The sequence below is a fragment of the Acanthopagrus latus genome, chromosome 22 (assembly GCF_904848185.1).
Source record: "Acanthopagrus latus isolate v.2019 chromosome 22, fAcaLat1.1, whole genome shotgun sequence".
Classification (NCBI taxonomy): domain Eukaryota; kingdom Metazoa; phylum Chordata; class Actinopteri; order Spariformes; family Sparidae; genus Acanthopagrus; species Acanthopagrus latus.
In genome coordinates this window covers 18,316,694-18,342,623 of record NC_051060.1, presented here as the reverse complement: position 1 = coordinate 18,342,623, position 25,930 = coordinate 18,316,694, and the positions used below count along the sequence as shown (strand labels likewise).

Here is a 25,930-nt window from a genome sequence, read left to right as displayed (position 1 = left end):
CAAGTTATAACCGGCCCAGCATGCAGTCGATATGGAAATACTATTTTTTTTTTCACCCAAATGGAAGGAAACTGCCCAAAAGACACCAACAGTGGTTCAACACACTCTGCTGGCACTGAGCCAAGTAAACTCAGTGGTGTTTGTGTGTTGTGTTGTGGCCTCCTGGGTCAATCTTTAACGCTGTGTTTAATGTGCGGCAGAGCATGAAGATGTGTCATGATTATTATTTACCTGGTTTGACCCAAGAATGCAAGTGCAAATTGGACCCAGTCATCCAGTGCAACCATTAAACCCGGAGAACCAGAGTGCACCATTTCTTGGAGCATTATTATTATTTTTATGATATGTAGGCGATGTATTCGATTATGTAAATACTGTGTGATCCAGCATGCACGTGGAAGAAAAAGAAAAGAAGAGTGTGTGTCTCTACATGCGACCAACAGGTGGCGCAAAGATCTCTCACCACTGCATACCAGGCTGAAATCTGTGGGTTCAGAGCAAAAACACGCTGCGGATCCAGTATCAGGTGTGCACATCACCCCCCCCCCCCCAACACACACACACACACACACACATCTGTGTATCACACACATGCTCTATAGACATAGTTCATTATATAAACGGTAACACATGGTGAGTGTTGGGGAAAGACTCTCCAGCACCTGCTCTCTCTCTCTCTCTCTCTCTCTCTCTCCAGACGAGCACCATTGAGGGGGAACATGGCTAGCACACTGCAAAAAGTTAAATCCAAATAAGTGATGTGTGTCATGCATTTAAAAATGTGTGAGTTTACCTTAAAAAACATATTAATGTCGGCTCACGGAGGCATTTCAAGTGATTTGTATACATCACTGCAGAACTTAACTTTGAAATCTGCTATTTTTAGCAGTTGTGAAATATGGTGGTGTTTTATGATTCAGCTTCACAGGATAAGTGTTTTCTTTTCTTTTCTTTTCTTTTTTTAATGATAGACACAGATTTTGTTTTTAACAGGAGACGGGCGCCTGAGGAGCCGCTCACTTCTTGCAGTGTGCGCTCCGCCTTCTCCCTGTCTCCGGCGCTGCGCTTTAAATAGCAGCTGTTTAAAAGCTCCTCACACTCTCCTGTCTGCCGCGCAGCACCCGCTCCGTCTCCTCTCAGCATCGCAGCCCCCCCTCCCTCTCACCACCCGACTCATTCACAAATTTACCTCCTAAAAAATCGCATCTTTTTTTTTTCCCCCCCGCAATGTCGGCCGCCAGCACCGAGACCAGCGCCCCGCTGCCGACCGCCGGCAGCCGCGTCTTCTTCCAGGCGGCGACCGGTGTGGGCTGCGTGGGGTCCGGCCCCATCACCGCCGGGGACGACCCGGTGCAGAAGAGACAGGGCAAAGTGACGGTCAAGTACGACAGGAAAGAGCTGCGGAAAAGACTCGTGCTGGAGGAGTGGATCATCGAGCAGCTCAGCGAGTTGTACGACTGCGAGGTGAGTTGACACCTTGGAGAGCGGATGCAGGGAGGCAGGTGGAGGACGAGAAGTGCAGCCCACAGACGGAGCAGAGGCTCCAGCATCCTCCACCAAGCAGTCTGTAGGGTGATTGGCGTCTCTTTGTCCTCCGCATCCCTCAAACCTGCTGAGGCGAGGGGGCGCAGCGACACAAATGCTGTCTCGTGTAATAATGTGGCTCTCTGCTGAACTGCTGGACACTTTGACACCTCGCATTGTCTCCCCTCTTATCACCGCGGAGGGAGAGACGGAGAGGGAGAGACATGGGTGCCGGGGTTCAAGAGAAACCGCTCGGCTGCGCCTTTTACGCACGGATCGCGTCCGTCTTTTTTGTTTGTACTGCTCCCATTTCCCGATCATATTCACGTCGTAGATCGAGACTGATCATTTTATTCCCTGTACCTGCATGTCTAATAGGTAGTCCTCCAGAGCAGGAGGCACGTTAAACCATTTGTTTTTCTCTCAGTGTGAAAGCGACGCGCCGTGCGCTGGAATCGATCCCTCTGGCGTTTCTGTGCCAAATTCCTGACCTTTTTAAACCTTTTTACACCTTCTGAGGGGGATGATCTATCGCCAGACGGTATTGACAGCCCAATTATTTTTGCGCTCTCACGTCCACAAGTCGCATTCTTTAACATTTAAAGAGGGAGAGAGACGGAGGAGAGGGGAGGGGGGTGCCTCGGGTGGGGGGTGGGGGGGGCGTGTGTGTTTGTGTGTGTGTGTGCCCGCTGCCACACACAGTATGCTCCCAGAGCCAAGCTGGGGGGGGGGGGGGGATGGACTAGAGGAAGAGGAAAAAAGAAGGGCAGTGGGTTAAGGATGTGCTGATGCTGTGACTCCGCTCACCAGCCAATCACCTCCCATCTGGCTCTGACCCCCTTCCTTGCAACAGAGGGTCCACATACACACATGCACACACACACGCATATGCACACGCACACACTGCAGGCAGGCGTACACTGTGTCTATCACCTCAGCCTCAGCCAATCAGAGAGGAGGCAGGCGGTGTGAGGGTGCATGCACACGTGGCGCGCACGCAGTCTCCACTGTGGGGGGGGTTTAATTAAACATGGAGAAGGAGACGTGTGAATGTTGGCGTGTGGTTATTCATTTATGCCACATGAGCGTCTCCTGACTCTAACTGAGCTCGACTGCAGTGCGTGCGCATGTGCAGAAGTGGAACGCCACGGCAGGACGCCGATCGTCAACATCACAGGTTGTTTCCATCACAGTGCAAACATTTCTTCCCCCATACTGAAGGCAAATAGACCGTCTGTGAACACAGGAGGAGGAGCTACTTATGTGTGCTTTCTAACCCATACGCCGGCAGTCATGTCGTTCACAAGCTCCCTTCGTTCCTTCTACGCTCCTGCTGTGGTTCTCGCCCAAGATGAGCCGCATAGCCTGTCTGAGCGCCGTTTACAGTTCAAAGCCGGCTGAGCTCCTGGCTGCGTGTCAAGTCTGACATCAGCAGGTGCGCTTGATCTACAAGTCGTATGATGCCTCCCCCGGCACGGATCGACCGATCTTTTTGATGTTCCGATGGGGGCTGGAGGGCGTTGATCTCAGGGAGTCACAGCTCGGTCATGCAGGATTTGCCTTTTCTCTGCCTCCTCTCTGGAAGCCGGCCCGTGATTTGTTTAATGTAAATCTATATTTGGCTAAAGAGAGTCAAGAACACCCACCAGCAGGATGCCGTCAGTCTCTGCTGTCATTTCTGAAAGGGCAGAAATTTAAATTCACGGTTGTAGCATTGCTGTGTCCGCATACGTCCTATTCTATCAATGGCAGTTCTGTAGAACTGGACTGTAGTCCAACAGTCAATAAAATCAAGTCGAAAACATTCAGAATGAGCATGATTTCTACAGCTGGACAAATCTTACATATTCCACCTTTAAGCTGAGAACTACGTATGAGTGACCTGGAAACGTTCTTATCTGTAAGCAAAGTTCTGACTTGACATACATGATTTTCCTGCTGGCCATGCAGTTATGAGTATGGCTCCCAGCCTGTGGTGAACTTTAGATTAGCTTTATGATCAAGCTGCATGTTTGGCTTTGTTGTCAACCCACTATAAAGTACACTGAATAATATGTGTTGCCTGGTTTCAGTCTTCTCTACCATCACTGTAACCTTGCTCTCCAAAAAGTTAGATTTTCTCTTTTGGTCCCTCGTTATTCCTTCGTCGCGAGGCATGTGTCGTCAATTTAAGTTTATTATGAGATTTATAGATCACTGGTGCATAAGCCATCTGAATTGTTAGAAGGTTTTTTTTTTTGGTCAGCATCCAGCACAAGCACACCGTCGGAAATTATCTTAAAGGAAGCATATTACGCTCTTTTTCAGGGCCATCATTTTATTGTGGGTTGATACTGAGTAGGTTTGCACGCTTTGATGTTCAAAAACATCCGTTTTCTCATACTGCCCAGTGCAGTCTGATTGGTCACATCACATACGCCTGAGCCAGGACCGCTCGCCTCATCTCCAGTCGGCTCTGTCATGTTTTCAGCATGCAGTTAGCTTCACTTGTACCGTCAAATATGTGATATGGTGACGAAGCATGATGTCAAGAAGACACAGAATTAAAGGCGGGGCTGCTGACGACACGTTTCAGGTAATTCTGGAGCGTTTTTCTTTTTTTTTTTTTTGACAGAGAGCTCCTATCAAGAACTTTTACCTGCAAGGTAACCTATATAACACACTGAAGGAAAGGGGAAAAAAGAAGCATAATAGGTCTCCTTTAAGAGTTTAAAAGTTCAAGTGTAAAAACGTTTATATAAGTGAGGCCCCCAGGTCTCAGTGAAGATATTCCCAGCAGCATGACACCTCCTCATATTATGTCTTTCACACGGCAAATGGGATAATATCACATGATAATCCCGAGGCTCTCTGGTGCCGCTGCCAGTCTGATATCATGCTGGCTGCTGGAACGGGCACAGCGTCGACTGGCGCTCGAAAAGACATGAAAGCTGGCAGGATTTCAGAGGACGGAAGGTAATGAAACCAGTACGTCATTATTTTTGACACGTTGTCACTCCGGCGCATTGTTGTGGCTTACTTTCATCCGTGCATCTGTCTGCTCGTCCGCGAATAGATGGATGATGGCAGCGTTTGAGCAGGTGGACTCAAACAGCCGCTTCGCTGATGCCGTTCGGTCACGTGACTGTAAACAGGAAGTTGCCCTCCCGTCGGGCCTGTTAACACCTCCATGTTCAGACCTAAGATAGACGCAGGTGTGTGTATTTTGCATTGACTGTGTGTGCAATGAAGAGAGGGACAGACTGCTGATTTGGCTGTGCTGGTCCGGCGTAAAGGTCAGCATGTGTATCGGTTTCACAAGACAACCTGATACTGGAGAACATCACAGGGTGCGTTTGTGTGTGTGTCGGGGGGTGGTGGTGGTGACTGTGGAGCTATTGATGCTGAAACTAATGGAGTGCAGAGAAGGGTGAACTCATTCAGAATTGGAGTCGTTTTTCAATAACAAGCAGGTGAGAAATTTCTGTTTCCAGTTTCGGCCTTCTTTCAAAATATGTTTCAGGTCGTACAGGAGCACAGTGAGCGCAGGTCGAAGACACCAATACAGAAACTAAATTCAATATCATATTCCCGAAACTGAATTAGAAATCATAAAATCTGACACTTATTAGAGTTGCACATGAGGATTGATGGCAATCTCATGTCTGTGCAGTAAATATGAAGCTAAAGCCAGCAGTCAGTTAACTGACTGTTCAGTTAACTTGCGCAAAATTGACATTTATTACATATGTTATGTTCTGAGACAGAGCCACGCTACCTGTTTCCAGTCTTCATGCTAAGCTGTGCTAATCATCTCCTACAGTAGATATACCTTTTTGCCTCACGTGAGTGTGGTACTGATCTCCTCCGATCTTGTGGCTGCTCAGCAATGAAGACAACAACTCCCATGATCCCACGGCACTCACATATGTTCTTTAGTTTTGATTGTGAAAACCATAATGTAACATCCATGCAGTGTTAGTAGCATACAGCCGTGTCTCTTTGTCCTCTGTGTCTCATCGTCTTTCATTAAACTGTTTTTTTTCCAACATTGGCTTTAATTTGCTTTGAGCCTCGGTCTCTCACCCCCTCTCCCTCTCGGGGCTGATAGGATGACAGAAGGTGAGCTCCGTCAGAGATGGATTCCCCTTTGCTCTCCTGGGATATGTCGCCTCTGTTCATTTTGCTGTTCAGAGGACAGAGAGGAGAGAGCAGAGAGGAGAGGTTGACTTTCAGAGAGAGAGTGAGAAGGAGAGAGACAAGCCGAGGACCCGAGTGCTCCCACGGCTGCTCTTAATACAGTGGAAGCCTTCACTGCAGTCTCTCATGCTCTCCTTTACATCCGCTGCTTTGCTGGTGCCACTGCTCACATCTGCATTACGTTACAAAGACGGTGCTGCAGTGTCCGTTTGTTCTACAAGAGCAGGATGCCAACGTCCAAACATTCAGGGAACGTTTCAGCCCCGTCAGCACCCCTAATTATCGGCATCCATGAATTTGATTAGGTCATCCACTGCAGGCATAATACAAGGCAGGCAGCGGCGGCTACTGTGGTGTGATGAGGTTGATCCAACCAACCTTTTTTAACTGGAAATCGTCACCGAAGTTGCTGAGCTAAAATAGTTAGCATGTGCCCCTTCTGGGGCAACAGCTCAATGTTGAGGGTGTAAGTAACATCATTTCAAAACAGTTTGGGATCTTTGGGGCTTTGGGAGACTTTGATTACACCTAATGAGCTGTGTTGAGGCGTTTCATCATTTTTTTTTTTTTCTGTTGTTTTTCACGTTTTAAAACAAGTCCCCATCCAATTTAAAATGCTGCAGTGCTGCTTTGCCTCAGAAAGCTCCAGAAATGTTTTGCTGGTGAGCAGGTAACGACTGGATTTTCAGTTTTGGGTGACCTGTTCCTTTAATCTTTAACAATTCTAATTTCTTTCATCCCCGTGGGCCCCCCCCCCCCCACCCCATTAAATGGCCCTAAAATGCCGACGTGCACCTTCTCCACAACCTCTGGATATTAAAAAAAAAAGGCACATAGACACTCGCTCACTCACTCAGGAGTCCCATGGTGAGCGACTGAACCGGGCTGTACTGGAGGGCAGATTAATGCTGAATCAAGTCTACTGTAGGTGATTAAAATGTGTCAGCGCGTTGACGAGTTCGGCCGCCTGAGAGCACCTCGTCGCAATCAATGCAGGTTGTTTAGTCCATGTGTGAGAGAGAGAGACTAACACAGGGACAGAGACTGATAGAGTGGTAAATCAGCTGCCGGCCCGCGGACTCTTCAGTTTCCTGCGTGTGTCGGGGTGCACGCAGCAGAATGAGAGGGAGGGGGGAGACGCACTGTAATGCCCTACTTTTTCATGGCTGGGCATCAATAGAACCCCGCTCATTGAGGCTTATTCATGTGTGCGAGCACAGACACTGCCGACATACAGCGCTCTGCCCTCGGGCCTAGTGTGTGTGTGTGTATGTGTGTGTGTGTTTCATATGTGTGTGTGTCTATGGGACTGTGTGGATGTTTGCTGAAGGTCCGACGTGTTTTTTTGGGTTGAAGATATTCCGCTGCTCTTTGGCAGATTTGGGGTGGCGAGCGGTCATGGGTGCTGTTTCATGAATGGATGAGCACGAGGCCTAAATTGTAGGGCAGACACACACACACACACACACACACACACACACACACACTAAGAGATCTGAGGACATATTTGGACCAAATGGAGCAAGGGGAACTCGGAGATGGAGCATCTTCTTGTCCTCTTCTGTCCAGCGCTCTCTTTCTTCGGGGGAGTGGTGGTGGGGGGTGATTTCCACACTGCTTTGCTGTCTCGAGGCAGTGTTTTGTGGTTTTGCTGCTGACCTCTAAGTGGAAAAAAAAATCTTTTTCAGTCTGTATCATTGCTCCCTCCTCCCCCCCTCTGCTTCCCCTGTGACCTTGTCAATAACATTCCCTTTCGTGTTATTCTTTCTGGGAAGGACGACGAAATTCTATCATGTGAACCTCACAGAGCAGCACAGGAGGAGTAAACAGTGCAATCCAAGCCAAGTCATTAGCGACGCTTAATAGGTTTTGGGATAGCACGCCAGGGATAAAACACACACTTATTGACACACAAAGACAGAAGCGCTGTGTTACGGTTAAGGTTACTGGGTATGTACTGCATGCACACATGGACAGACAGGTGTGAGCAGACGGTGTTTTAGGTGTTATTTTTTCTCATTATGTGCATCCATCACCTCCGACACCTCGATGGATGCGATTCGGCTGAGTGATCAATTGAACACATCTCATGACAGGAAGTGGGCTCAGCTTGATTACCTCATTATGTTGGAAAGCCACTGTAATTTACACTCTGCTGAAGGTCAGAAACATACAAACTGAGCAGGAGGCGAGGGCTGTAGAGGAAGAGCGAAAGGTGCACATATTCTGAACTTAGATCCACAATGGCTGCCATCGATTTAATTATTACAGCCAGGCTGACAGATCCAACCGTTGGGAGATTTAGTCGGTCACTTGGATGGTTTGCTTTAACGATGGAGTGACCCTAATGTGTTTATGGATCCGACTGGGAAGGGGGGTCATTGTTATCCATCTGCGCTTGGAAAGCCAAAACATTTATCTCTCTGCCGCTTAAACTGCAAGGGAACAAAAACCGGACGCTCGCTTAGTGCCTGCATCCGAGCACGCGTTGACACATTTCACCTAGCACCTGCAGACACATGCATCTGCTGCTAAAACAAATCAGAGGTGTTGACACGGACAGGCTTTTATCAGGCGGATAGCCACCAGCTGCTGAGACGCTTATGAACATGCACGCAGCAGAAAAGGTGTCAAATATCCATCTCAGAAAGCACAACAAGAGTTTAGAGGTCATTATGTGTTTGTTCCCCTCTCTGTTGTCCTTCTGCACGCCTCATGCTGCTGTCGTTCCCGGCGCTCATCCTCCTCTGTCTCGTCTCAACGTCTGACCCGCCGGGACTCCCACCTACCTGTTTTCGATCCTCCTCCTCCTCCTCTGCCATCTTCTCTTTTGTTCTGCTTTCATCCCTGTGGCTTTCACATGCATGCAGATTAGCCATTTTACGTCGGGAGTAGACGCCATTAATCACACGCTACTACATCGCCAAGAATGACGCGTCCTGGAAAAATGGAACAGTGTGCTGAAATAAATAATTACCTCCAGATTAGTAGTAATCATCAGTGAGCCAAAACAGCGCTGACAAAATGTTGAGATCGAAACGATCCAAGCAAGTTTTCCTTGTACTTTTTTTTCTCTTTCACTTCCCTTCTGTTCCTGTTTCCTTCCTGTCCTTCATGCTTTCCCACTCCATTAACCCTGTACGCTGTGTTTATGGGCTTAGCTGTGATATAATGCTGTCATGGGGTTTTTTAGATGTTCCCACCAACCCCTTGGGGAGGCGTATCAGTCTGCCTGCTGCACGGAAGAGAAAATAAAGATGGAGAGGGTGAGAAATGAAAAGATCGGGGAAAGAACAAAATGTCGGCAGGTTATTAACTTGAAATATAGCTCTTGCAAATATAGCTCGGGAGTCCCAAGACATAATGGTACTAGAGAGAAAAAGGGGATGTTAAAATGACCGGGGTAATTGGCAATCACAATTAAGTGACTCTCACCCCATTTTGACCATCATTTGGATTCAACCTGGACCGGCGTTTGAATTTATTCGAGGCAGTGAATTAGTCTCCAGGCTTGTTTCAAACATGATGATCGTCTGAAAAAGTGATAAAAGTTGGACAGAATCTGTGAAGAACCAGATGCAAATCATGCAAAAAAGAAAATGGAAAGCCGCCGAGACAAATTAAAGGAAGAGACGCTGGCTTTTCACACTCGCACACTGAATTTCTTGTCTTCCTATGACATCTCCTCCCATCCCAAGACGATCCGCTTAATCACTGGTCTCATTGTCAGCGGGGCCCGACGCGATTTATAGACTGGCTGTGTACGAAAACACTGACTCACTCTCTGTGGTTGGCAGTGCGGAAAAAAGATGCCAAACACTGCCGTCGTTCACACGTGCCCGTGAGAGGGAGGCCGAAAGACAGAGAGAGAGAGAGGGAGAGAGAGAAGGGGGAGGGAGGAGATGAAGGGAAGACGGAGAGAAAGTAGGTTCATTGTTTTGACAGTCAAAGTCAGCAAGGTGTGATGGTGTGGGTGTGTAGTTTACTTGTATTTCTACCTTTTGCATGTGCTGAATGACTCTGCACATTTGGTTGTGACGGATCCAATCAGCAAGCAAACGCTAAAACCTTTAAACCTTGAACTTATTCATGGTAAGATGAGCTGAAGTTGGTCCATCACTCCCACGTCACTGCTTCTGCTCTTTGTCTATACAACAAAGGTTTTTTTCTAATTACCTCTGAATTTGAATTAATCCATAAATTGGACCTGCAGACTGCTTCTGACCCCGCTGCTATTGACGTTTGAAGTCCAGTTTGGCTCGGGGCTTCGCTCTTGCACTGAGACCAAAAATGTCCAAATGGGCCCCAGCTGTCAATAGGATTAGCCTCAGGGAGGAACTGTGTGCCTGATAAATACAATGACATGAATCAGGCCCCCCCCCAAAAAATCACAACACTGTGAAATCGAGTCACGAGACAGATGCTGACAGTTTCACGGTTGAATCCACAACAATATGCAGTCCCTGAGCCTTAAATCAAAATTTTAACCAGAGATGATTTCAAGGATTTTGACCTTCTACACCAACAGCACAAAACAGCACGTGTTCGCCTGCAGCTGCTGTGGACTGGGATCTGTTGGGGGATGCTGCTGCGATCCAGTTCATCCTCAACAAAGAGCTTTAAGAGAGAATAGCTCAAGGTGGACACGAGAGGCCGATTAGGAAACCTCTTGTCAAATCTACTGTTTATATAGAGCGCTGTGTGATCTATAGGGTCAACATGTCTACGTTTATACAGCGGTTGTGTGCTGAGGGGTTATGGTGTAGCCTTGAAACACATGTTGCTATGCCGTAGTCTAGCCATGGCTAATGTGCATCTCTTAAAACTGTAACAACATGTCCAGGGTACGGCGATGCCACGTGGAAGAATATAACTGGTCAGGTTTGGCTGCTATAGTGAAGACGACATTAAGAAAGTTGAAGAAGGCAAAGGGGAAAATAGAAGTTGGCTGAATCTGAAGCTCCACTTTTGTCAGTCAGGGTTGGGTTATGTCTGATCAGAAATAGCTTGTTTGATGTGTTGTCTGACCACAGTGAAAATGAAGCGTCTTTCCATTGACACGCACCAGACAGCAAAGCAAAAGACCGGATGATGGTGCACATTGTCAGACGATCTCTCCTGAAAGGCATCCATAGTGCTGCAGTGAGCTTGGTGTTCACATGAAAAGTGACAGAAATAGTTGTGTGGCAAATGAAAATCCTGGCTTCCTTTTCTCACCTCTGCACAGCTGACTAATCACAAGATTGAAGTGGGTGTGAATGTGAGATTGTCGGTTCTTGAAGTCTCCGGGAATGATCAGACACAACCCTCCCTCATCCAACGCTGGAAAGGTGAGAGGTTTTTTGAAACTATTCAACTGTACGAGAACTTCTGAGGAAGCGTACTGGTCGCTTAGGTGCATATCTCACTGTCTTTCTATATCCTAGTACAAAGTAAAAGAATGTGAAGTTGCTGTGGGGAATATAATTAAAGCATGATATGGTTTGATCAAGCAGAATATAGAAAATCTGACACCTGCTGTATTTTAGGTATCTACTTTGAGACTGCCATCAACCCCTTGCAGTCATGGCCTAGTCTGAGTTTGTGGCTCTTTTTTTGGGGGGGGGGGGCTTTTCATTGCTTTATTTGATAGAAGCTGTGAAGAGTGACATGAAAGAGAATGGATGACATGCAGCAATGGCCTTCTGAAGCCTGAGCTAAGGACACAATCTTTGAACAATGAGTGCATGTTCTACCAACTGAGCAACTGGTGGTGCCCCCAAAATGATTGTAATCCAGATAAAGTACCTCAAGAATAGATTTATTTTCTGCCTTGGTGTAGACAGGAGCCCCCAACCAAAGCTTTTGGTGTCTTTTTTTGGGTCTGTATCATCGGATGGTTTTTTCTAAGAAGTCATCCTTTGAAACTCTTTGGGACGATCGATCTCACTATCACAGGCTTACTTTGACAGATCAGATCAACCAACCGTACAACATAGTGGAAGAAGAGCCGGTTGGTCCATGAAACTCTTCCCGAAGTCTGTCAATGGCGACGCACTCTCCAGTTCTGATATATTGAAACTGATGCTACAGCAGCATCTATGTCCAATTCTTTCTATTGTTTTGGAACAGTCGCTTCTCTTGCTGTTGATTTGATTTCCCCATCAACTGCGTGAGCTTGACCTCAAACGGATGATTCCATCACCTGGCTGAGCAGCGACAGTGTTGGTCCAAGGTGGAAGGAAACAAATTATCAGGGCGGCTACAACCCTATTGTGGAGAAGCAACCGCAGCAATGAGTGCGCGGATGATTAACACATTTACATCATAATTAGCTTCCGAGGCGCAGCATGCAGAATCATTGTTATTTTTGACTGCAGTCCTCCTCTGAAGATTAATTCCACCTCCCGGGCCTCTTTCTCTAGCAGTTCTCCCTCTCTGATATACTGTGTCCTCTAGAGTACAGCTGAATCAGCGTGGGAAAGAGCTTTTTTTTTTGCTGCAGCAGCTAACTTCATCCAGTGAAGTCACATCATCCGTGCTGTATGGTTTCAGCAAATTGAATTGCCGGAGGGGGGGCAGGGTGCTGGGAGGTGGAGGAGGGAGGAGGGATGGATGAAGAGAAGAGCTGCAGAAACACTTTCCATCGCCTTCCTTTACTTTGTGAGGTGTGAAAACCTTTGTTCTTATCACTCCTCTTCTTGCCTCTCGTGCACTCTCCCACCTTTTGTCCTCTCCTTCACCTTGATCCAACCGGGCCTCGCCGCGATTTCACCCGTCCCCATCCTCACCCTCCGTTCTTCTCTCTCCCCCTCTCCCTCTCCCTCATGTCGCGAGGCCTCGTGAGATGAAACCATCCCACCTTGAGCTCCTCCTCGCTTTGATGTGACACAGCATGGCAGCGCGGCGAGGGGGAAAGAAAGCTGAGCTGTGAGCTTTTTACTGTGTTGCACAATCCTCCACTTCCTTCCCCTCCGCCTCATCATCACAGTGACCCACTTATCTGTGCGCTCCCCATCTCACCGTATGTCATTTTCCCCTCTTATGTAGTCTAATTACCGCTCTCATGCGCACCTCTAATGTCCCCACACTTATCTTTGGCAGTCTTCTCATCTCTGCACATTTTAAGAAAACATCGCTTGCTAGTTCAGAGTTTGGCTTATTAAATTCCTCAATTTCCCTCTTCCCTCCTCCCTCCTCTTTCATGACTTATTTCCATGTTTACAATATCTATCTCAACGTTTTAGCGTCTGCCTACTATTAAAATTCACCTTCCTTTCATTTTCTACTACCATCTTTCTCTGCCAACTCCGTCTCCCTGTTCCTTTTTTCTCTACAATCTTTATCCGTCGCCCAAACAGAGCTTTGACTAAAGAAGCGTGGGTGTTATTATCTTATTTACCGGATAACTTCTCTTAGAAAAAACAGATCAGGTCGTGTGTGTGTGTGTGTGTGTGTGTGTGTGTGTGTGTGTGTGTGTGCGTGCTCAATATTATCTAAGTTATGCGGGGGATCTATCACTGTCAGACACATTCTGCACTGTATGTATTACTGAGACGCTCTGTTTCAGTATCACTACAGACAGACTGGATGCTCTGGTGCTCTTTGCACCTCTGAAAAAAAAACAAAAAAAAACCACACCGTCTCCGCCTGTCTCTCTCTCTTACGCATGCACAAAATACATGCACACTGAAAATGACAGAAAATGACAACTAATAGACGGTGCAGTCGACTGCTAAGCCTCGTTTTTTTTTTTTTTTTAGCATCTGTGCCTCACAGCTGTCGCGGTGGCCCACACAAAATCTTGCAGCGGCACCTCACTGTCAGGGCTGTGGTGGTGCTAAAATAATAAATGGTATGATTTCTCACTTCATGGCACAGTTTTCAAACCTCACACTTTCAACATAGCTTAATAAACAGACACAGAGGGCTTAAAGTTTCACTCATGCAAGCCGAGGTTTCAGGTCACTCAAAGGGGTTAGCTGGTCATTACTGCACGCTAGCTAATCTGCTAGCATGGTAACTGCCAGCTGAGCAGGTGGTTATTACAGTGTTATCTTCCATACACCATAAAGGGCTGTGGTGTTAAGTATTATGTGTTATGTGTTTTTATGTTACAAAATATCATAAATCATGAGACACTGATAGCTGACATGGAAATTTATTATTCACATACTGAAACCAGGTTGTATCAAGCCAGACGAACCAAAGGGCATGTTGATTTTTAATGCTTTTGTTGTTACTGCCGTTCCAAATTTGCCATTTTTTGTCTGCGTATTTTGCACATTTCTAGGGCATAGAAGAAGGTTTTATGATATAGCAGATGACAAAATGTCAATGGGATGTTACTTGCCAGCTGAGCAATCTATTATTCAGTGTAATCTTATATAGACCAGACTGGCTGTGGGTTTGACAATGTTGTTTCACCGACGTGTTTTTATGTAACCATATGTTCAATTAGAAAGTGATACTTGAACACTTGTTTTTGTCTTTCAAGTACAGTAGCATTCAACCATTTTCTCTTTATTATCAGACACTTGACATTCTGAACAGAGCTGCTAGAAATTTTGCTCAGAGGCAGAAGCGCACACTTGAGAATACTGTGATAACCAGACTGTGATACATAAAAGGTTTTTTAAAAATCAGATTGCATGAATATTCAGAGGGGGTATAGACTGTATTTTTGATAGAGATTAGATTGCTACTGAGATGGTATATTAATGAAACGGCAGGCTAATTAACCTTGTTTTGTCCTTTTGCTGGAGAGCTGTGCTAATTTTTCAGGGACAATCGTGTCACATGCTGTATGCTAGTTCAACTAGACAGGCCAGCAGCTAGTAGCTAAAAACCAGTTCACTGATGTTAAGTTTTTCTGTGGTATTTTTGAGTGCAAGTTAGCAGCAGGCTAATCAGCCATTATCCAATCATTGATTGTAGGCCAGTCTGTTAGAATGGCTTTAGCTACCCAGGCAGTATCTCTTCATTACCTTTAGACTTCTGTGCTGGTGATCCAGCCCTGGCGCTAGCAAGCTAACCTGCTAGCATCTGCTACCTGTGGACTGTACATGGAGTACTCAAAATAGAACTCATTTTAAATATCAAACCGAGCTAACACAAACGGCCTCAGCAATTATCTCTTCAAGAAGTCCTTTTAGCTGCTGTTCAATACAACTGGTAGTTCTAGTTCATATAATAGGCTATGAATAGGATTAACCATGAATCACTTGGTACGACTGAATTGATTCCCTGTCACCGGGAGTTTGACTCTTTGTTCATGGAGAGTGTTTGAATAGAGTTTGTGTTGAGTCACAGGGTCGGGCCGCTTACATTAGCTTTGATTCACCTCATCACACACGAGGCAGACTGAAAGAACGCTGCCGGCTGCTTAGCAGTCGGTGAAAAACAAGTCTGACACACATGCAACACACTTTCTCTGCGCAACAACAAACACACCCGCTGGGCTGTCTCTCTCTCGGTTTCTCTCTCAAACTCTCCTTTGCTCGCCGGCTCTCATGAATAGTCAACACAAAGTTGCCTTCATTACACCAAACACTTTCGCTCCTTGTTATCGTTCTCGCACAGACTATCCTCGTAATGAAAATAAGATACACACTGACCCTCTTTTCCTGTTTTCATCACTGTCTTTCCTCTGAATGTACAAACACACAACTTGGCTCTCATCTGTAACAAATCGTGCTTTATTATTCTCCAATTCACACATATTTTTAGTCTAACACATTAAACTAAACTAATGTTGCCAGTGCACTATTTTGGCATTCGACACAAGAGATTTGTTTTACTAACACAATGCTGATGATAAGAAGTTAAACACAATTTTTAGGAACATCGAGGAAAAAATATTTTCCTGCACTTTCTCTTAATTTATTGGTGTTTTCATTGCGGGTCACTTGTTCTCCTAAAGCCAGTTTTCCATCTGCATGCCGGCATTTTCAAGTCTATTTTATTCGTAGTGTGTATCACATGAATGTCCTACATACATACTCAAATCACCGGAAGAATTTGTGCATCTTTTGCCTCCTCATTTGATCTCTTGTACACTTGTCTCGTCAGGCATGCTCATATTGTTTCTCTATTTCTGTCTGGTTTATGTTTGTGCTGTTTCTGCCGCTTGGGATGATATTAAAGACGGAACAAAAAAACATCTTATCTTGTCACACACTGTGAAGGGATACCTCACCATATCTCCTATATGAAATATGTATTTCTTGAGCGAGGTCCTGTAGTACTTGCATGAATGCCTTTTCAACCTGTTCCTCCATCCTGTCTTTCAAAATTAGCGATTATATCTTATTTTGGCATTATTTTGAATGTATTGTGGTGAGTGTGTGTGTGTGTGCATTGCCTCTCGCTTTTCTGTCTCCTGCCTCCCTTGTCACCCTTTCACTGCCGGCAAGATGGAAAATTATTTCCCCTGAGACAAAGTGGTGGGTGTGACCTCAGCTATTTTAGGCTCTCAATCACCAGCAGGACGACAACAAGTTTGGCGTTTATCCGCATGTTAAGTGTGTGAGTGTGTACGAGCGTTTCCATTCTTGTCATTGCATGCAGTATTTTTAAACACACCGAGGTACTTTCTCACAAGCTCCATGGAGAGACGAGAGAGACCAAAGCCCCGTGGTGAGTGTCTCTGCAGAAGATTGATGGGGGCAAAGATTGTCAGTGTGTGTGTTTGTGTGTGTGTGAAGATTTTCACGTTGTTGGCGATTGCCTTCGGTCATGCTTCACACACAGGCCATGCTTGCCCTAGTCATCACCAATCACAGTGACAGAGGGTGACGGACTGCCTGCTGACAAGTGGAATAGTCAGGCGTTCTCACACACACGTACACACACTGAAACATGCACACACACACACACACACACACACACACACACACACACACACACACACACACACACACACACACACACACACACACACACACACCAAGCAGTCAAACTGAGTGATAACCACAGCACGACAGACAGATAGATGGAAAGACAGACAGTCAGATATATAGATAGATGGTGCTGTCCTTTTCCCTCAGCCCCTTTTAAGAAGTAGGTCAATGTGTTAAATAAACTCTCCTGACAGGTTTTCACTGAACGGTTACTCATTCTAATGCACTTATTCATCTCTATTATTAGGTTAAAGCCTCTCTCTCTCTGTAGCTTATAGATCCCTGCAGAACACAGCCAGCATGCATCTCATCTCCTGTTATGTGCCGTTCATAACCGAGGCCGTGACCCTCTGTGCTCTCTGCCGGTATCTTCGGACTCACAGGTAGCTGCTCTCAGGTGTAAACAAGTTGACCTTTTCAAGAAGGAGCAGTCGACTGCGACGATTTGTTTCTTGAAATTCTAGTCCAGAATCATTAATGGGTTTCATCCAGCCTCAGGGCGTCAAACTCGCCCAACCGCATCTGTCAATGTTTTCAGAGACCTGATTTAAGAATCCTGCTGCCCGGGGATTTTATCAACATATACTGCCTTACAACAGAGTGGCGACTGCAGAAACATTAAAGTTGAGGAAAGAAAGGTTAGGTGACTCTGTGAACATTTACAGACATTAAAGGGGCACTATGTCGTATTGGAGAAGAAATGTGACTTAAATAAATTTTAATATTTATATATTAATGAGGTAATAAATTCAGAAATATAACTTTTTTCCATATCTGAATAAACAAGCTGTTCCAAGAAGACTGTATGAAGCTAGAAAGGTGGCAGGTTAACCCTTCCACCACATACAAAGTAGAACAGTATGTAACCGTGCTGAATCAGTCAATGAAGATCTTTCTCTCTTCTGATTATAATTTCTTCTCCACAGCTACACAGGGCACCTTTAATTTGATGCATTTTTAGATATAACATTATTTATCTAAATTGCAGTATGCCCATGGGCAAATTCCATTAGCAGGAACTGCAATTTTTGTTTAATTAAACTTGCCTTCAAGTCATACTCTCCTGATGTGAGGGAATATGCTTGTCTGGCAGAGCTTCCAGAAAATGTCAGTTTTACTGTCAGAAGGAAATGCAACGTTAAATAGGACGTTTTGCATTTCGTTCAGCCAGAAAGGTTAATCTTAATAATTATCAGTGTCCTTACATAATATCCAAAAAGAATATAGTGTCATATATATATATTATTGATGTTAAAATTGAGTAAATAACCAAATTTTTGACTTTCTGGCATCTGGTATACCACATATACAGTGTCATTAGGCAGCATCATTAGGTTCATCATTTCCTCTCCTCTCTTCAACACAAATGTCCCTCTTCTTCCCTCCATCTCTGTCTCTTGTCCATCCATCCCTTTTCTCTCTCGTCCTTAGTTTGAAATAACTCATCGCTCCCTCTGATGTCTTCCATTTGCATATGACCTCGGCCCCTCTGGTTTCACAAGCGCACACACTTCCATAGATGACAGGCTTTGATATGTTCCACCACATTCCCTCGTTTCTCCTGCCTCCTTCTCCTTAACGAGTGTGTGGGGGGGAGGGGGGGGACTTCAGAGCGAGACCCTCTCGCTAAGACTTGGAGAGAGATTTCAGAGAAGAAGAGGTCGTAGGGGACGCTCGTCTGCAGAGAGACTGAGGTGCTTAAAATGCTGGTTGTGTAAATGCCTCTTAACGGCTCAGGAATAAGGATGAAGGTGGGGTAGCCTTGTGTGCGAGTGCGTGTATTGAATGTCAAGTGTGTGTGTCTGTCTGTGTGTGTGTGAACAAATGCAAATGAGTTATGTGCTAGCCGGGTTTAAGTATCGCTGATGTCAAGTTGAATTTCTGACAGTGTAACCCACAGATATGAGGTCTTATGTTCATTGCTTATCTGAAACATGTAAGTTCCTGTTTAATATTCAGTCCCACAGTGAGAGATTTCTACGAAGAACCTGCGCTAATAGTTCGTCTGTAGTTATACTGTCAAACATGGAGCACATAATGTACCGCTCGTCTTACATTTGGTATTGTCATTTCCGAAGGTATAATGGTGAGCTAATTCCATTCTGCGTGCATCAGCCCGCCCACGCAAAAAAAATGTAATCGGGGTGACTGAGTTTTAATGCTGAGAGCTGAAATCAAATCATCCTTCCATCCTCCATGTTCCTGTGTCTGAATACCATCACACGCTCCGGGCGAAAAGCACACAGGAGTTCTCTGGGAGACTGAAGCACACACACAGACACGCACACACACACACACGCAAACAAACACACACGCATCATCTTTCTATGTTACTGGTGTGTCACGTAGAAGCTGTGTTAGGAAAGTTAGTCAGCTCCAAGCATTAACGTAAGATATTTTTGTTTTTGCACAACGGTGTTCAGTCTTAAATTGTACTTACTAATTTTGGTGTTATGGCTAAAAATAGCTAGTGTATTGTTAGGAAAGCTTGTGTGTTGTTAAGAAAGTTCAGGTAAGAAACTACAGTAGGAGTAATTTTTAAAGCCATTTTTCGAGATCCGTTGAACCAATTTTTGATTAACTTTCTAACAAGCTAACAGCAACAAAACCTTTATACATGCAATTGAGCCCAGCCGATATATGTTGTTATTGGTATATGTTGTCCACTATGTGCTTCTTTTTTCTGAGAATATATGTGAAAAATACTTAACTGCTGATTTAAAAAAAAAGAGATTTAAGATCTTTGGTACAAGGGTTGGATAACCTGATTGAGGGATCATTGGAAAATATGTATTCAGTGTACATACTTTTTTCATCTGATCTATCAACATTGGAAGTTTTGTATTCCCTAAAATCGGTATCAGCAAAAATCCAGCAATAGTTGGGCTCTAATATACAGTTGTCTTATGATCAGCCAGTTATTTACTTTAGCTCTTTGCTCTTGGTCGAATTTATTTGCTGGAAACAGCTTACCGTGGGGTAAATGCTCGTTTCACGATTCAACCAACTGACCAAAAGAATGAGCTGAAAGTGACTGACGTGGCTCTTTGTTGGAACCTGAGCGCACTGATCGATGATAATGGAAGTTAGTGCTGCGAAAAGTCAGACAATAACACGGATAATTAAGAATTCTACAAACCACTGAAGTCCAGTGCCATCATTTTTGAAAATCTTGCTTGCGCTTGCTCATGAAAGATATAAATGATGGTAAAATAAACTCTGGTTAGGCATCTTAAACACTTCAAGATTAGAAAAAAATATGATTACAGTTATTAGAAAGGAGACATAGTTGCCAGGCTGCAACGAGATGCAAACTGTGGACCCTCGTAACAATCCCATTCGCTTCATGTCCGGTCGCCACCCTCACTTTCTACCTCTACACATGAAGGACATACTTCTTCCTGCATTGACAGTGAGAGCTGACACTGGACGTAAATCGCGAGGTGCAGACTCATCCAATATGCAGCAGAGTCAGTTTTGCTGCAATCATGCAGTATGTTGTCAGTTTGCAGTTCAGCTGTTGGCGGAGCATGAAGGAGCTGCACATGTACATGGTTTCCTCTGGCTGTAATTCCCAGAAGGGAGAGTTTGGAAGATACATCATGCGGTAGCTGGGAGGAAAAGGGCTGATCCTCCCTGCATGCCTCTTTTTGCACAAGCCTCGTGGTGAAATAAAATGAACCAGAGGGACACAGGACCTTTGAAGTGGTGCTGAGCAGACTACAGCCTCCAACCACAGAGCCACTAAACGGCCCAGCCCTGGCAGCTCGGCATGACACAATGACATTTCCATATGATAGTGCTCCTAATAGGCAAACACACTGTGTGTTCGGGCTATGTGGAGCTGAAAGTGCAAGAACGTGTTCTGAATACAGACTTGAAGAATTGTGCTGAGAAGTGAAATGAAAGGACTGAATGTGAGAGAACATATGTAACTGGGATTGATTTGGGTGAAAATGATGTAAAAATAGGTTTCACTGGCACTGAGGTTCTCCAGTTATCCATTTTAACTTCCTGTTCGTCTCATCTCCTCTTGCTGGCTTGTATTCATCTCCTTCTTGAACTGCGCTTTGTGTCAGCAGCTCACTAACCAAGTGTGTTTCTGTGTTTCAGGAGGAAGAGATGCCAGAAGTAGAGATAGACATAGATGACCTGCTGGAGGTCACCAGTGATGACGAGAGAGCCAGCAAACTGCAGGTATACCCCTGTGACTGTGTGTGTGTGTGTGTGTGTGTGTGTGTGTGTGTGTGTGTGTGTGTGTGTGTGTGTGTGTGTGTGTGTGTTTGTCTCTGCAGCTACACATCTATTTTTAGCGAACTGCACTGTGTTCAGACAGAAAACAGAGTTTGACTGCTGGACCTTTTAGTTGCAGTTTGTGTTCAATCAGCCTAAACAGCCCATATGTACCGACTGACCAAATTTTCCAATCAATGGTCAAAAACCAAAAGACTCTTCATTTGACGTGACATATAAATCAAGGTTTTGAGAGTGCTCAGCCTCTGACTGACCTCAGGACTCACCAGAATTCCAGTCCTCTGATTTACTGTGTTTATGAGCCAGACTCATGAAGCAGTCTGACGTAATTGTACCGGATCTATCTTTCTGGCTTCTGAACACACACAGATGAGATGTTGTCTTGATGAGATGAAGCAAAATCCTTGCTTTAAAGTCCAACTTGTCATGTCACTGCTTTGCATGCTGGTTTCCTGAGTCTTCTGTCAGTGGATAAATTGGCATCACTGCCTTTTCTGCTGTACAGCATGTTTGATTTCTCCCTGTACGATTCTTTAAGCCGGTGCATTCAAAGACACTGTTGTTGTGTGATTGTGGCTGCTGCCAAAGCCTGAGTCTCACTGACATCCACATTTTAAAACTCACTGACCAAACACACCTGCTGATGTTGAAATGTATGTTAATTTTAACAGTTTCCTAGAGCTCCAGTGATTCAAATACTAAAATCCATCATCGCCTCACTCTGTTTTCCCTTTCTCTTTGTACACAGGAATCATTAACAGACTGCTACAAACCCACAGAGGTGAGTATGTTTAGTGTGCCTGTCATCTGTACAATGAAACGCTCAATATCAATGGCCTGGCAGCTTTTGTGTAGACAGACGTTATTGATGCTAATGCACCGCTCGATTCGCAGCGCATAGAGCGCTGTATGTTGAAGCATCGTGTCCCAGATGTGCATGCGTGTGGTTAATTAATGTCTGGTGACAGACGTACACACTTTTCCCTTTTCACAGTCATGCTGACCTAAATACCACAAAGTGCTTCAAAGAGAAAAAAAAGGCGATGTCTGACCCTGTTAGCAAAAACAACACTTAACGAAATTTGTTTTGTTGGGTCGGTTTGTGTTTGTGTGAAAGGGTGCGTGTGTGTGTTTGCGTAAAAGAGTTAAGTGTTTGGGTGCGGGTGAGGTAGGGTTAAGCTATCCCAGTGATTAAAGGTACTGCAGACCAATCACATTACACCTCCACGTATGGCAATCTCGTCCAGGCTGGACTTCCCCATCTGTTGTCGGTGAGCGTGTGTGTGTGTGTGTGTGTGTGTGTGTGTGAAGCATTATGTTGTACTGCGACAACCACTACAAGGTCACTACTGTTATCCAAAGCTACAGAACTGTCCGAACAGGTTGACGGCCGCTTATAGGTGTCTCACCTCCACACACACACAAACACACACAGACACACACAGACACACACACACACACACACACGCACACACACACACTGTAATCCCTTGTGAGTGAAGTAGCACAGATGTCATTTTGAACACAATCCTACAAAGGACGCATCAGCTGGGGATAAACAGAAAAGCAAAGAGAAAAAGGTGAACATGACAAAGGCATACTGGGAAAATAACAGGAGATGAGGAGAAACAAGTGAAGGATAGGAGGGATGTATGAAAAGACAGCTAGAGGGAGAAAGACAGAGAAGGAGGAGAGGTACCGAATGGGGGCATCAGTAATTAGGTCACGAGCGGTGTCACCCCTGATATAATGAGGGGGATTATATTCTGGAATATTCCTCTTTACAACCTCGAGCTTAAACCCAAGATGTGGCTCCTCTTTGTCCTCTTTCCTCACTGACTCATTTTCTTAACAATCCAGTAAAATCCATCCAGTCATTTAAAAAGGGCACTCCCACTTTAATTGGAATTTGTTTTCCCATCCCTTTAGTATTAATTCTGATTTATTTTCTTCTTCATGGATTCAGAACAAAACAAGATATTTTTGAGTCGACTCCACTGAGTAATTTCGGCTCTGCTCTCCTTTAATCACCCATGGCACGAAAACACAAAAACTAATCTAATTCATTTGGTTGTCTATTACCCTGAAGAGCTGACAGTCACGTTTTGTATTGCTGCATTAGATATCAATATTAGAGTGTGAAACAAGCTGCTGCCAGGTTCTTTTGCCAGCATTCTGGAAAATTCACTTATTTGCTTTCTTGTCTGCACTGAATTTGAAGCTTAAACCAGCATAACTAACATGGGGAAAGAGCTTGTCTGACTTTGTCTGGAGAAAGAAACGGGGCAGCACATCACCAGAGTAGCCGCTGATTGGTGCTAACTGTAGCTGCCTCAGCTCAGGTACAGCTCAAGTGTAGGTGCTTACAATGCTAACACAGAAGCTCTGGAATCTGTTTGGAAAAGGGCGAGTACGTACAAAAAATAGTTGATTGGACAAGCCATCGTCTATTGTGAGCTAACTTCAACGAATCAGATAAACAGTAGAAGAGCGCTACTACGACCACCAGTGGCTCAAGTTGGTAAATCGAACTCTTGCGAGAGAGTGGTATCAGTGTTCTTCTTTAACTCTTGGGGAGGAAAACAACTTAAACTTTCTCAAAGTGTCAAAGTCTCTTCATCAATTCCGTTCAGGCCTACTTGTGTTGTTTTCAGTTGTCAGTCACATCCCATAAACAACAGCAGGACTCCTCTGCCTGCTTTAGTCTGCAAAATCAAACAGAAATTGAAGAGAGATTTTAATTGTGTGGTCTTCTTATTTGGGAGTATTTAATGATCTAATTTGGTAACTTTGCTGCATGTCAAACAATCAAAGACATTCTTTCCTTTTCTTTAACCTGTTTTTCTCCATTTCTTGCAGGACTTTGTCCGTGAGTTGCTGGGCAGGATAAGAGGAATGAGAAAACTCAGCGCGCCAACCAAGAAGGGCCTATAATGGCTGTAACGTCTACCATCGATCAGCCATAAACTACATCATCTCAGCTCCACCTACTTAACCCACTCAACATGGACTGTCATCACAAAGATTAACTTATCTAAACATAACAGCATTAGTAACTATTCTGCAACCTGCAAACATGCACCACGAACTCCATGCATTCAGCACTCGTCATTTATTTCACAATCACATAGAATAACAAGGCGTATTATAATATTTGACTGTTGATAGGTACTTAAGCAAAACAGAGGTGACATGGTTCGATAGCATACAGCCACAATGAAACGTCAGGCCTGGAGCGTGCCAGAACTGCAACCCGTGCTTTAACATCGACACCACCTTATTCCACACGTCAGAGCCATGTTACACGCCGACGCTGTGATCCCAACAGCCATAAAGACTAAAAAAAAAAAAATTTAAAAAAACACCCACAGATCTCAAAAAAGGGAGGTGGTAAAAAAATTGTTTGTACTGCAGTAGGTGTGAATTTAGCAGTAGCACTATGTAAACACAGTGCTTCATGATTTTGTTATTTTTTACTGAGGTGTTTTGCTGTTTCTTCTTTTTAAAGAAAAAAAAACCTGTACTGTACATTGCCATTTATTGTTCATGTGATTGAAATGTGGTCTCCGACTGTTTTTCTTTTTTTGTCCTACTTCAAAGTCGACCTGCTTATCTTTACTCTGTTGGTGCTTGTGAGGGAGATCTGTAGTTTTATTTTAAGCACAAGGCGGCAAGGTAATGCATCACTTCTGTCCTTTTTTAGTGATACGTAACTCTGGGAAGAGTGGGGATATTTTAGCATACGAAGGCTAAAATAGCACGAAGATTTTTTTTTTTTGCTTTTTATACCCACTGTTCTAGAACACTTTTCACCACAGCAAGGCATGATGGGTGTTGCAGTCCTCTGTCCGAGGCTACAAAACCTGTATGATTGGCAGCCTTTCACCAACCATGTTATGCAATGTTGTTCATTGCTCTCCCTCATCAGAATACATATCAGTTTGGTCATTTCGGTTTAAGCACAAAGCCCAAAAGCTGTAGTTGTTTCTCACTCTCCGGTTCACTTAACTCTGCAAACTTGCCTCTCCAATAGCAGCTGACGTTGCCTTCAAGGAATATTCAGGATCAGTTCACATTTTTTTCCTCAGCACTGAACCTTAAATCACTGACAACCTGAAAGGCAAATGCGGCTGAGTCAGAACCCAGAGGACAACTTGCAACTTTTGACACTTAAACCTGTCGGGTCCTGCAAGGGGAGGGTGTGCCAAAACTGGGAGTATTACATCCTAAATGTCATACGTCATGGAGGCATTTGTGTGAAACGGCATTTCCAATAGTTTTAAGTTTTGTGAGACGTCGCCAGGGGTGTGCGCGCAATTTCAAGATGTTTGAAACTTCTCCAGGTTGCAGGAAAAGATGTTTTTAATCGAATAATCCCGGGTTAAAGAGGTGGATTTCAGTTATTTATTATTGTTAATGACCTTCTGTGCACCGACACACTCTAAGCAAACCTGTAAGCTCTGGTACAATCATGGCTGGTGTTATGGCGTTGGGCCCAGTTTCACTCCGAGCAGTTGATTGCAAACCAACCGGAATGGAGCAGACCTAAACCTGCCGTGTGATATACAGTATAAACCCTCAGCTGCCAAAGACAAAAGCAGGGCAATGTTTGATTTAACATGACACTTGAGAAGCACCCGTCTTGCATGCTAACAACAGAGATAAAACACTGATAAAGACTATAGATATTATCAACTTATAATCGAACAAAAAAATTAAAAAACAAACCTTTTTGACTTAGCTGCCATGTCTGACTGTGTAGAACTTTTTTTTCTTTTGTGTTGAAACAACGTGACGGTCACGTTGGAGAGAATCCAGGAAAATTTTAAAAAATATGGTGCTGTTTTTGATGTTCTTCCCAGGTTTCGGTCGTAAAAAGACGCATTTTCACTGTCGAATGATGCCAGACTAATCCGTCTGCAAGAAACGTATCTGTCTTTATTGACGGGGTGCATACAGTCTAAAGTGGCGTCCTCCTCTCATCTCCTTTCACTCCACTCGAACTGGACAGGAGTGGGAGGGAGGTAGCGATGGTTGAGTTGTTTTCCGGATCAGTGAATTGGAAGTTAAAGTTTAGGAGGGAGCCATTATAG

At 44.7% G+C, this 25,930-nt stretch overlaps 1 protein-coding gene and 1 long non-coding RNA gene across 2 annotated transcripts in view; one reads left to right on the top strand and one right to left on the bottom strand.

Annotated features, from left to right (window-relative positions):
- The first annotated feature begins 784 nt into the window (after positions 1-784).
- Positions 785-24,205, top strand: ppp1r14c (protein phosphatase 1, regulatory (inhibitor) subunit 14C). Its single transcript, XM_037085915.1, has 4 exons — positions 785-1,464; positions 20,697-20,780; positions 21,586-21,618; positions 23,697-24,205. The coding sequence occupies exons 1-4, from the start codon at positions 1,228-1,230 to the stop codon at positions 23,769-23,771; spliced, it is 429 nt and encodes a 142-aa protein (XP_036941810.1). The 5' UTR covers positions 785-1,227; the 3' UTR covers positions 23,772-24,205.
- The window catches only part of LOC119012268, a 12,681-nt gene continuing 9,461 nt past the window's right edge, over positions 22,711-25,930 (bottom strand). The window contains exon 3 of the long non-coding RNA XR_005072424.1: positions 22,711-23,542. This is a non-coding gene — a long non-coding RNA (uncharacterized LOC119012268). The remainder of the gene's footprint in view (positions 23,543-25,930) is intronic.

Excerpts from the sequence above, each read along its gene's own strand:
- ppp1r14c (XM_037085915.1), top strand. The coding sequence starts at position 1,228 with ATGTCGGCCGCCAGCACCGAGACCAGCGCCCCGCTGCCGACCGCCGGC. Across the intron at positions 20,781-21,585 it reads AGAGAGCCAGCAAACTGCAG|GAATCATTAACAGACTGCTA; the intron begins GTATACCCCTGT and ends CTTTGTACACAG. Across the intron at positions 21,619-23,696 it reads ACTGCTACAAACCCACAGAG|GACTTTGTCCGTGAGTTGCT; the intron begins GTGAGTATGTTT and ends CATTTCTTGCAG.